The sequence below is a fragment of the Corythoichthys intestinalis genome, chromosome 20 (assembly GCF_030265065.1).
Source record: "Corythoichthys intestinalis isolate RoL2023-P3 chromosome 20, ASM3026506v1, whole genome shotgun sequence".
Lineage (NCBI taxonomy): Eukaryota > Metazoa > Chordata > Actinopteri > Syngnathiformes > Syngnathidae > Corythoichthys > Corythoichthys intestinalis.
In genome coordinates this window covers 20,710,705-20,722,676 of record NC_080414.1, presented here as the reverse complement: position 1 = coordinate 20,722,676, position 11,972 = coordinate 20,710,705, and the positions used below count along the sequence as shown (strand labels likewise).

The 11,972-nt window shown below is 37.7% G+C and overlaps 1 protein-coding gene across 2 annotated transcripts in view; it reads right to left on the bottom strand.

Moving 5' to 3' along the window:
- Nucleotides 1-1,689: 1,689 nt before the first annotated feature.
- rbm33a (RNA binding motif protein 33a) overlaps nucleotides 1,690-11,972 on the bottom strand; it is a 49,378-nt gene continuing 39,095 nt past the window's right edge. For both annotated transcript variants that reach the window (XM_057824415.1, XM_057824414.1), the window contains exons 17-19: nucleotides 10,306-10,485; nucleotides 9,811-9,899; nucleotides 1,690-9,010 (exon numbers count right to left, since the gene is read on the bottom strand). In XM_057824415.1, coding sequence (XP_057680398.1) covers nucleotides 8,962-9,010; nucleotides 9,811-9,899; nucleotides 10,306-10,485 — 318 coding nt within the window. In that variant the 3' untranslated portion in view covers nucleotides 1,690-8,961. The remainder of the gene's footprint in view (nucleotides 9,011-9,810; nucleotides 9,900-10,305; nucleotides 10,486-11,972) is intronic.

Sequence of the window (11,972 nt, the reverse complement as noted above, 5' to 3'; positions counted from 1 at the left end):
GTGTTGAATTTTTGCACTGGTATTAATAAATAAAATAATCCGGTCAGCTCCCCTGTCGTCCCCGCATCTCAGATCGTCAAATGCTGACGAGAAATAATTGTTTGCTCTTTACGATGTCGCCTTTCTACTCTCATTAGTCTGTTAAGAAAAATGTAGACATATTGCGACATCTCCCGTGTCCGCGTGCTTTGTTTTTGGGCGCTTGAGTAGCACATAATGGACGGATTGACATAATTTGTCAAACCAACAATACCTGACACGAGAAAAAAAAAAAAAAAAAAAACACTCGGTAAAAAATTACATGTATATACAGTTTCATTGCAAATCAGTATTATGGCGATCATATTGTTTTTTTGCACTGGTATTAATAAATAAAATAATCCGGTCAGCTCCCCTGTCGTCCCCGCATCTCAGATCGTCAAATGCTGACGAGAAATAATTGTTAGCTCTTTACGATGTCGCCTTTCTACTCTCATTAGTCTGTTAAGAAAAATGTAGACATATTGCGACATCTCCCGTGTCTGCGTGCGTTGTTTTGGGCGCTTGAGTAGCACATGATGGACGGATTGACATAATTTGTCAAACCAACACCCGACACGCTGACACGAAGAAAAAAAAAAAAAAAAAAAAACACTCGGGAAAAAATTGACATGTATATACAGTTTCATTGCAAATCAGTATTATGGTGATCATACTAAATATTTTTTTCTGTGCACATATGAGGTAAATATCGCTGCCATGAAGCCTCCATATAGTGACAGTTCTTTGCCCGCTTCACTGCCGTCACGCGACCGCAGCTCAGCTTTTGCTTGCCTCGTAGCTACCCGTGTTTTAAATTACTGTAAATTTGATAGTATGTCGTCATAGGCAGTCACGAGTTTGTTGAGAAAAGTACTACTCTAAACAATGCTCGCTAGATTTGTGTGGTGTTTTTGTCTGTTTGAGCAGCATTTGATAGGCTCCACGTTAACAAATATGTGACAAAGTCATTTCCTTTCATTTTCTGATTCGTTCACCGCATAGTCATTACTGGAAAATCAAGTTAGCAGCAAGCTAGGTCAGGAACCGGAGGACCGAGTCACTGAACGGGAAGTGACAAAACTCAGTCTTGCCCCCCTGCCTGCACGCTGGCTGCTTATTGGCCACACGTGGACGTGAGTGACAAACGCCCTGATTCTGTTTCCGCTCCCTCCCCTGTCCGCGATGAGGCTGGCGTCTGATTGGTCGTGTGCGATGCCAGAAGACGCTGCCGCTTGCTCAACGCCCTCCCACGCAGCGAACAAGCACCACCTTCATAGAACGAATCAGTGCAGATGATGATTAGTTCGGTCTCGTTCACCAAAACAATTCGTTCAAAAAGAACGAATCGTTCGCGACCGATACAACACTAGTCATTAGTTCACAATATCACGCTTTTTCTTGTGCAAGTCATTTTGAGACAAAAAGCATTCAAATGAGTATGTATTACTACTCTTACGTTATATTACATTACATGCAGACATTAAAAGGTAAATAAAAACATTTTTAAAAAATTATTATTTTTTTTTAAACAAAAAAAGGTTGATTTGACCATTTTAGGGTTTTTGGACTGTGTGAAAATAAAATGTAAAACAAATTTAGCTGGACTGCAGTACACAACAAGAGATGAATCATTTCAAACAAAATAAACACTCTTGCCAACTTTCCCATCAAACAGTTTTATTTCACTTTATCTTAAACTGAACGATTCCATGTCTTTAAAATTTAGAAAAATAGACATCTTTGAGTACATCCATTTAAAAAAATGCACAATGATTTAGCCGTTTTTCATGTCAAAACATCAGTTTGAATACACATGCCAACACAATTTGACAAGTCTTGCTCCAAAACTCAATCAGTTGGTTTCAAACAGTGAGTCATCCACACCAAGTAACAAGTGCAGTGTGTGGTTTTGTTTTCCATAAAAATGGAGCGGCAAAAAAATCCAACCACCACCAGTCCAAATGTCAAAAAGTGCGTCAAAAGCTCTTATGAGAAGTGTACAGTGGTTTTTAGAGTAAACCAGTCTGCTCCATATCCAAAGTGGCGATCCGGGTTGGGGCCACCCTGTTTGATACACAAGTCTTTAATGAACAAGGCCGGCGTTGAGGACAAGAGGAGAAACGTGTGAGGAAAAAGAAGCATAAAGCAGTGAAAATTCAAAAATGCCCATTGGATTCACACCAGGTGTTGCAGTGAAGCGCTGTAAGAAACTAACAGATTAGATGGAAAGATGGTCTCCAGAAACTGAGGGGAAAAAGTGAGATTACTGATGTCAAAAATGGCGACACCTGTGGCCAAGGTTGATCAAAACGTTCCAAGTAAAACTAAATTTAGTTAGGTTAAAAAAATGCTTAGTCAACCACCTTTAGATCATTCTTGTATTAAACTCATTTACTGCCAGGCTGTTTTAGTGAAAATGCATTCAACGTCTATCACTGTCAAAGGCAGAAAATGAGTGTCACAAAATGATGCCACAGCTGTGCCAAAATACAAATTGAAATAAGTACAGCGTCTTGAAGTGATGCATCTCTCTCCATGAAGCGATAAACATTGTATCTGAAAGGAGATAAGTTTAGCCAGTGCTGTTAGAAGTTACAGAAAGTCTATGCCATATGTGTGAGTATGAGTTTGAAATTTCATTAATATGAACACACACACGCATATACAGTATATTATATATTATATATATATATATATATATATATATATTAGGGCTGTCAAAATTATCGCGTTAACGGGCGTTAATTAATTTTTTAAATTAATCACGTTAAAATATTTGACGCAATTAACGCACCCGCTGGCATATTGCCTCAAACATTACAATGAGACCGTTTATGGACATTAAGAGTGAAGAGAATGCCACCGGCCGCTTGGGGGCAGCGCCGTTCCATACTCATGTTATGTCTTCTAAACGTGGGAGAATTAGTAGTTGTGAGACGTTTATGCTGTATTCACAATGCAAATCAAATTGCTATTTGTGCTCCACACATATTTCGGTAAGTTTTCCTTCTTTTAGTGGCAATTATGTGTCTCTTGTTTTATTTTGGGTAAGATATGTACAGGTACAGTGGGGAGAACAAGTATTTGATACACTGCCAATGGGTTTTGGCAGTGTATCAAATACTTGTTCTCCCCACTGTATATGTTATACAGTAAAGGCGAGTGGTCACAGGCGCGCCGTTTATTTGCATAAGCTTCTCCTTCACAACAAACATAAGTATCGTTTAGTGAAAGCACAACAAAAATAATATTCCAATCTCTCAAAAAAAAAAATAATGTTCTCAAAAAGAAAAGCACTTCAGTCTATAGTAATGAGGCCCTATTCTGACACACAGTTAAACAACAATGCTAAATAAACTGGCATTCATATCAATTTAGCTATGCAAAATACACGTAAAACTTTTCACTCTATTTTTATTATTGTTATTTTTATTCTTATTATTTTATTAACTCTACTTTTGATGGAAAATTTTACAAATTTTATTAAAACGAAAACATGAAGGGGGTTTTAATATAAAATTACTATAACTTGTAACTATAACATTTATCGTTTAAGAACTACAAGTCTTTCTATCCGTGAATCACTTTAACAGAAAGAATGTTAATAATGCCATTTGTGGATTTATTGTTACAATAAACAAATACAGTACTGATGTACAGTATGCTGTATGTATATATCCGTCGTGTGTCTTATCTTTCCATTCCAACAATAATTTACATAAAAATATGGCATATTTTAGAGATGGTTTGAATTGCGATTAATTAATTTTTAAGCTGTAATTAACTCAATTAAATTTTTTAATCGTTTGACAGCCCTAATATATATATATATATATACACACATATATACATATATATATATATTATATATATGGGATCTCCCGATCGCCTATTTTTGCACAGAGTCCGAGCCCCCTTATTTTGAGAATCTGCCAATACTAAGTCCCGACCAGATATCGAGAAAAAAACTAAATAAATTTAAGAGTCCAAAACCCAAACAAAAGTTCCAAAAATGTTACAGTACTTTATTTTTTATAGTGCTTCCTGTTTTTCAGAGAGGGGTACAGAGTATAGAATGTATATATTTTTGTATTTTTTGGCAATTACATTTTATTTCTGGAACATTAGTTTTTAGCCCTTAAAAAGTAAAACAAAATATAAATTAGGCCTGAACGATATTGTAAAAAAAATTAACATTGCTATTTATATTGCCAAGGCTTATACTCTTTGCATTGGTTGCGCTGGTGCTCCTAACTTTTTTCTTAAGGTGCATTAGCACAAAATGTAGGCGAACACACATTTTTCATTGCATGACCTTTAACGCCAGTCTTCAATCAATCTCCATAACATTCATATAATTCATATGAGTGAGTCCATTCAAATTCACTCACGCTTTGACGCTCACACTGCCCAGAACAGCCTGTCGCCAACAAAGATTGATTAAATGATGATTAACACATTTGTGCTTTTTATCGTAGCGCTAGCGAGCCTTCAAACGCCAGATCAAAGCAACAAACCTGTATATCATCATTAACTTAGAGTACCAAACGCCAGCTGCACTGGTAACCAAGAAAAGCAGCCATTCGGATCCTCTGAAAAATGGCGCGATTGGCCGGTCACATGATCGGATCTGGACATCCCTAACATATATATATGTATAACAACATAATCATACCTATTTTTAGAGCAAAATTTCTTCAAATAAACTTTTTTGTACAGTAGCTGGTGATATACGTACAGTTTAAACAATTACCAATCTAAAACATTTTCATGGGTGGCGTCAATTGAGCCAGTGTTTTTCAACCGCTGTGCCGCGGCACACTAGTGTGCCGTGAGAGATTGTCAGGTGTGCCGCGACAAATTATCCAATATCGCCTTTTTTTTTTTTAAACGTCGTCGGGCGGAGTTGCATTTGGAAGGAAGGAGTAGGTAGGTTGCGGTCGTGTGTAGATGAGTGCAGTATTGCTCATGTCGCATTCAAAAACTGCTTGGATTTCTAGCCATCAGTCACCTTGCTGTCCACGACAATGTGGACCCCAGCACGTCTAATGTACATCATTTGATGAAAATCATCAAGTGTCGATATACACGGAAATGTCCTTTCCATTTTATCCATATGTAACGACCATCAATCCATCAATTTTTTTTTTTTTTTAGAAAACCAACAAAGGTATATGAGAAAGCCCTCAAAGCCTTGTTGCCGAACTTGTTGCTAAATCCAAAAAGCCCCACACTGCGGCAAAGACATTAATATTTTTATATTTATATATTTATATTTATATTATTATAAAAGACATTGCTTCAGTCCCGCCGTCTGATAATTCTGAGCTTTTCAAGCCTAGCTGCTATAAAAAAAAAAAAAAAAAAAAACAGCGACTGAGAGCCGTTGAATATTCCTGCCAGCATATTGGCTTTGTGTTCATCTAAACAGGCTCAAGTTTCACACTGAGTAAGTATAAATATTGAGCTATTATAACTAAATATGTTGTACAGAAAGCAATTTGGAACATTTTTGGTTTGTGGTGTGCCGCAAGATTTTTTCCAATTTAAAAACATGCCGTAACTCAGAAAAGGTTGAAAACACTGAATTAAGCAATGTACTGTAACTTTATGAAACAATCACGGAAATGTTACGTATTGTATTTAAGTGTAAAATACATTTCAAAAGACAAACACTTATGGTTTTGTGCCTTTTGAAATCTTAGGATTTTGACATTGCAACACTAATAACTATTATTAGTACTTTTTATGGGCCCGCTGTTTGCAACATTAACATTTAAAAGAACATTGCATTTAATGGCAAATGTAATTCCTCATATAGTGGCTCCGGTTGAGTTGTTATTTAACTAATACAACAGGAAGACTGCTTACTTGCTTCTGTTTTGGGGAAGAATCAAAGTTGATTTTAAGAAAGAAAATCTATGACAACCGTTAACTGAGCTCGTTACAGTTGTACCTTATAGTTTAAAAAAATAAATAAATAAAAGAGGCGGGCATATATTACCGTTAGAGCCACTGTTTGAGGAAATACAATATGCATAAGACTGAGGCTCCACATCTGGAAGGGGCACTGACCTAGAGAAATATAAATTGATTAATAGATTATCAAGATCCTCCAGCTCGTCCCTGTAAAAAGAGGGAGGAAAGGACAGTAAAGTAACATTTAAGAGCCAATGCAAGTGCAAAAAGTGCAACCGTGAGGTAGAGTGAGTGAAACATCTCAAAATAGTGCAGCTAACGTAGAAATCTCTCAATAAACATGGAAGAACGATTCAATGTGAATCTGTTATGGCTTAACAAGAACATCCGTCTTATCCATATTAACCACTATAACTGGCATTGTCAGTACTCAACCATAAAAAATCCAATGGATTTAGCACAAAACTGAACAGAAGAACAAAGAAATAAGAGAACCTTTGTGAAATCTGTTCAACTTAAAATAGAAAGCATAAAAAATAGGTGTCATTCCATAAAAACAAATGTACAACATACACAAGTTTCACATGCACAATGCACAAGTCAATTGTGATCATTACACCCTTGACTAGGCTACACTAGGATTAAGGCTTCTTGATGTGTTTTGGTAATTGAGAGGGAATACCACTAAATTACTAAATCCAATCAATTATTAACAAAAAAGTACGTTCACACAGGGAGGAGTGACATGAAGTAATTCAGTAACTTAATAGCGTCGTCCTTGTTGGTCAGGATGCAATTGTGAGTTCACAAGCTTTAAAGTGGGGTACACACATACCAATTTTTACCAATGTTAAAGACCCCACACAACAGGTAGGGGGAAAAAAATGGCATCGTCCTGCTAATAAGTGTGTGTTGTACCAGAGTTGAAAACCACCACCATGCACAAATATCGGTCGTAGTACCTAGACTGACCTGTCAGAGGCACCGCCATGCCAGATGGAATCCAGACTGCCAGAAAATACAGAGAAGAAACTAGGCTTTCTGGCTTATCTGGTAAATAACTTGCTGTTGTTTCAAATTCCGATTTCTACCTTGACAACACAAGGATTTGTGATGAATACACGACACATTTAACACTCACAATTGACAGTCCCAAACTATTTTCCTAACAACACATTCCACATGACACCGCTGGATTATCACTCCGGATTCTTTTAGGAATAGCCATTAGCCACAATAAGAGGAACATTACTGAAAATTGTCACAAGGATGGGAAAATGGCAAACATTGGTGAGATTGTCGGTATGTGTGTAATGAACCACTCATTTTCCGTCATAAAAACAGGTAAAAAATGTTAAATGTATCTGTGAAAATTATAGCATAGGACAAGATTTGTCACTTGCTCTCTGTGTGTAACGTACTAAAGAACAATCTTCACTTTCTACCTGGCCAAAACAAAATTCAAATTCTATTTTACTAGCAATTCATTGGCTATATTTTTGTAAAATTCAATGGGACTCCCCTTAAAACTTGTGAGGTAGTATTAGTGAGGTAAAATGTTTATCCATTTGAGGATTACCCTTAAATGGAATATGCATAAAACATGAAAATAACAAGAATATATGACATCTACCTGCTAAAATGCAGCCGAAATATGGACATCAGACAGGCTATAGTTCAACCGGCTTCACATACCCGCTTGTTCACGGTTATATTGGCCATCTTTTTTTATTTTCCCCTCAAGAAATTCTTTTTCCCCCCCTTTCGCGAACAGAAATGCGGTCATTATTTGTCATTTCTTTAGAAATTAAAAGATATTGATGGCTGAACATTTGACATAAAATGTACTCAACAAAGCACACTTGCTATAAATTCCAGACAAAGCGCTTGTGTATGGGACAACACCCTGGTATGTACATGAAAATTCTACATGGATAATGGTTGCCCCCTCAACTTTTAGGTGCCACTTGTATAAATGCTATGAAATTCAATTGAGGTTTACTGGTACATAAAGTATTTGAGCGACACTTGATGTAAACACATTTGCTCATAAACCTTATGCTACGAGGTTAAAAACTGCAGCTTGTAATTTCGCCCCAGATATTCTCTATTCCAAGTTTTGAACACAGTGGCGTGAGCAAAATGTTAAAAGTGCATCAGGTTGTCTTTCTTCACAACGCCTCAAGCTTCCTGATGGCATATACTACAAGCATATTTATTCTGACTCGCAGAATAGCAAGAGGCTGAGGCTTTTTCAACTATGCAGACTATTTGGAATTATTCAATTTAAACTAATAAGGAGGCAGTCAACGCAGCCGAACAGACAACTACTCAACATCTGCTCATATCTATACTAAAAATAAAAACCGACAAAAGAAATCCTGTACAGAATCCTACAATGCACGCCAGCCAATTAAAAATGTAGCAATCTGTAATGATTCCTTCCTCGACAACTAAAATGTACATCAAAAGGTATATGAAATCTGCGAGGGAACTCCTTTAAAAGAAACTTATGGTCATAATTAGCCAGTTGGCCTAAACTGAAGAGCACCGCATGCTGGTTTGAGAGAGAGTACCAGTGGAGTGCCTCAATTCCGCTTTGAAAAAGCGATGTTATGCTGCCATCTGCAGAGGGAGCACAGACAACAAACCTGGCCAGAACAAATAAGAGACCTTTTTTAATAACAAACACTAACAGAACGTTATGGAGAGGAGCAACCATTATCCTGTGTCTTAATGTCCATGTGTACTGTACAAAGTAAACTAGACTTAGTCTATCACCGGTGTCATTCCCATACTATGGACAATGGTTATTAAGCATGCTGTTACACGTCGAATTATTCCAAGTTCCAAGGACAACACTCTCGTGTAGACATGATAGCTGACTGACCCCATAATGGCAGCGGCAACTCATTGCATGACGTAGTTTGGAGGTTGTGAGTGTGTCGGGGGCTGGGGCGTCGAGTCGTGGGGGCGCTGGGGTAGAATGGTGTGGATCGTAGCGTTTTGAGTGCGGTTGCTTCATCCGTCAATCAGCTTCACATCAATGTGGGATAAATCAATCATGTGCCTGTGTAGTGAGTGCAACAGTCATTTTTATGGGCATTCTGGGGTATAGAGCAAAATGTCAAAGAAGTTACTTGTGTGGGACAGGAAGATGCTAATGGGATGTGTCCTTACATTGTGGCAGTGGAACCTCCAAAGTCAAATGTGATGACTGAAGTTTTGTGAGAATTTGTTTGAGAACATTCGGAAATGTTACGAGTACCATTACACGTTTAACAAGCATATGCGGAGCTTAACCTCTAACCACTATTTGCGCATCTAAATTTAATGCTGAAAATATAACATTTGTAAACTCCTCAGATAACTAAAATTGCAAGCTGAACATTTAAATTGACACACTTACCTTTGATCCAGACAGTTGCAGTTCCTACCGATCCATTTATAACAAAAAGGATTAACACAAATGGGCTGTGGTTGCGCGTAAACCTCTACTGGTTCTTCAAAGATCTGCTGCGGATGACTTTAATAAACATGGTGCCTCCTCATGGTAATTAATGATCCTGTTCAATTCTTGGAGTTCTTAGGCAAACATGAATTAAAGGTGTACTAAAAAAACTACCTGAATAAATTAAAAACCTTTGCACAGATATGCCAACTGCCGAATGGGCACTGAAAAAGTGCTTACAGGTTGTCTACTTTGTCATCTTTTTAGTATGACTTAAAAAGCAATTTTACAAATTCAACTGACCCTGAAAATGGCTTAATTTAGCTCTAGAGAGGTACGCTGATATTTCAAATTTATACCAAAAGCTTTTGTCTTTGGAGGGTCCACTGTATTGATAAAAAATAGACAAAGGGTCCTACCTATGGAAGCTTATTTGAAAGCTGGCGGCATGCTGCGGACTTGAGAAGGTGGCAACTGCTTTCCTTTGCTGAGGTATCATTCTGAACATCTGCAATAAAAAAAATAAGCAATCAGTTATGGGTAAAAAGAGATTTTAAAAAATCTTTAACCACGAAAGAGGGCGCTGTGAATGTAATAGGATGACTTCATTGGCAGATGTGGATCTATATAATGTAAGCAGTAGAGGGCGCTGCAAGATCACGCTTGGATAATGAGCGTTATCTCTAATTTCAGACATCTACTCTATTAGAAGGAAGTAACCAGCAATTGTGAAACGAGTAGCTGTCACACATAATTGCAAAAAAAAAAAAAAAAAAAAAAAAAAAAAAAACCATTACATTTTCTAGATTTTCATCTTAAATTCATCCACAAACACATGATGTATTATGTTGAAAACAACAGAATAATGGTCAGGGAAAACATTTAAATCATAACATTTTCAAACAGGTACTTGCCTCAATTGGGCCGATGGATCGCAATAGGCTCTGCAGCTGCACCTCAGTGGTGGACGACGATAGGCCTTCAATGGTGACAGTGCGCCGTTGACTCTCATCGACCCTTTGCCCTTGCCTGGGACCCATCGGACCCCCTCGACCCACAGGGGTGCCCCCCCTTCCTCGGCCTGAAACGACGACCTGTGACAAAACCGCCGGGAGGTTCGCGTAAGTGAAACCCTTTCTTCTCAACCACGCTGACGTAACAATCCTTTATCTAACAGTGTGGAGAAGAGCAATAGTGATCCCTAAAGGAGATATTCGCTTCTTTCTTTTCACACACCTCAGTCATGGATGACTTTCTTGTGATTGACTTATCATATTTCTACAGAGAACATCAATGTCAGCACATGCCGCACACGCCTTGGCACGTCTTCATACGAGGAGCCCGTGAGTGAGAGGTATATTCCATCTGATGCAAAGGAAGATGGGCGTGGGGGGAGCATTGTGTGTGCACAGTGTTATGGTGGCTGCCTTAGCCTGTCAGCATCAGTGAGTGTGACAGGAGCCTGGTGGTGACAGGCGTACAGAGAGGCCAAGGGACCTGGTGTAGTCCCCACCCGTGAAACACTGCTTTCTGCTTGTCAATACACCTGGCACGCTGTCTTGTCTCATGACTACCACCGTACAATGTAATGTAGCTGTGATAACAAATCTACGTAAAAATTGCAGCACAACTCCATAATGTGTGCTATGAATCCATCAAAATGAGGTCCTGTAGGTCCCATTATAAAGACGAAACAAAAAAGGTGCTACTAAGTATATACTGTGCATGGAGTTCCCTTAACCTAACTGGTGCCTGAATCAGAATGCGCATTCACCTCATTTGCACTAATTAGGTCAAAAATATAGTAAATATTCATACGAAAAACACAAATCCAGGCCATGAATATAAAAAATCAAATGCAAACAGCAGGTATGGTAGTAACTCAGTGCCTTCCTGTGTGTGTGTGTTTTTTTTTTAATTATTTAAATACTGTATTTTGCACTTGCAATGTCATAACTTTTAAATTTAGGTCAAGAGTCAAGAACATTGCAAACCAAGGATTGCCTTGTATACAGAACCCGAATTAAGTTGGCCCGCCCATTGGACGCAAATTTATATAAAAATGTCAGTCGTTTGTGCTGTAAAAAGTTGTGTTTGTGCTGCTATCTTAATATTTACTATTCTTTTATAGGTCAATCTGAGGTCAACCAGTCCCCCATTTTAAATAAAAATGCCTAGAAATGGTGTCAATCGTTTATGCTTCATTTGTGCAGTGAAATGTTCGTTTGTGCTGCTATGGGTTTTGAGATATTGAGATGAATTTCAAGTATTGACGTCTCGCAGCCCCTCCATCGCGGCTGACGGAGCGTACCAACTCTCGACTTATGAGACTTTTTATTGTTATTCATTTTTCATGCCATGTTGAAATTTTTATTCTAAATTATTTTAATAAATGCTTAATTAAAATATTTTGAGGTTAGGGTTTTATCCAATATATAACCTTTTTGTCAGTTTTAAAAAAATTCAAATATAAAAAAGTTCAATTAATTTTTGGAGTATTGTGTAAGTATGTGTGTGTAAGAAATGTATCACTACTTATTTTTCCAATTCAAAGAGTATGTTGGCTATTTACCTCCATGAA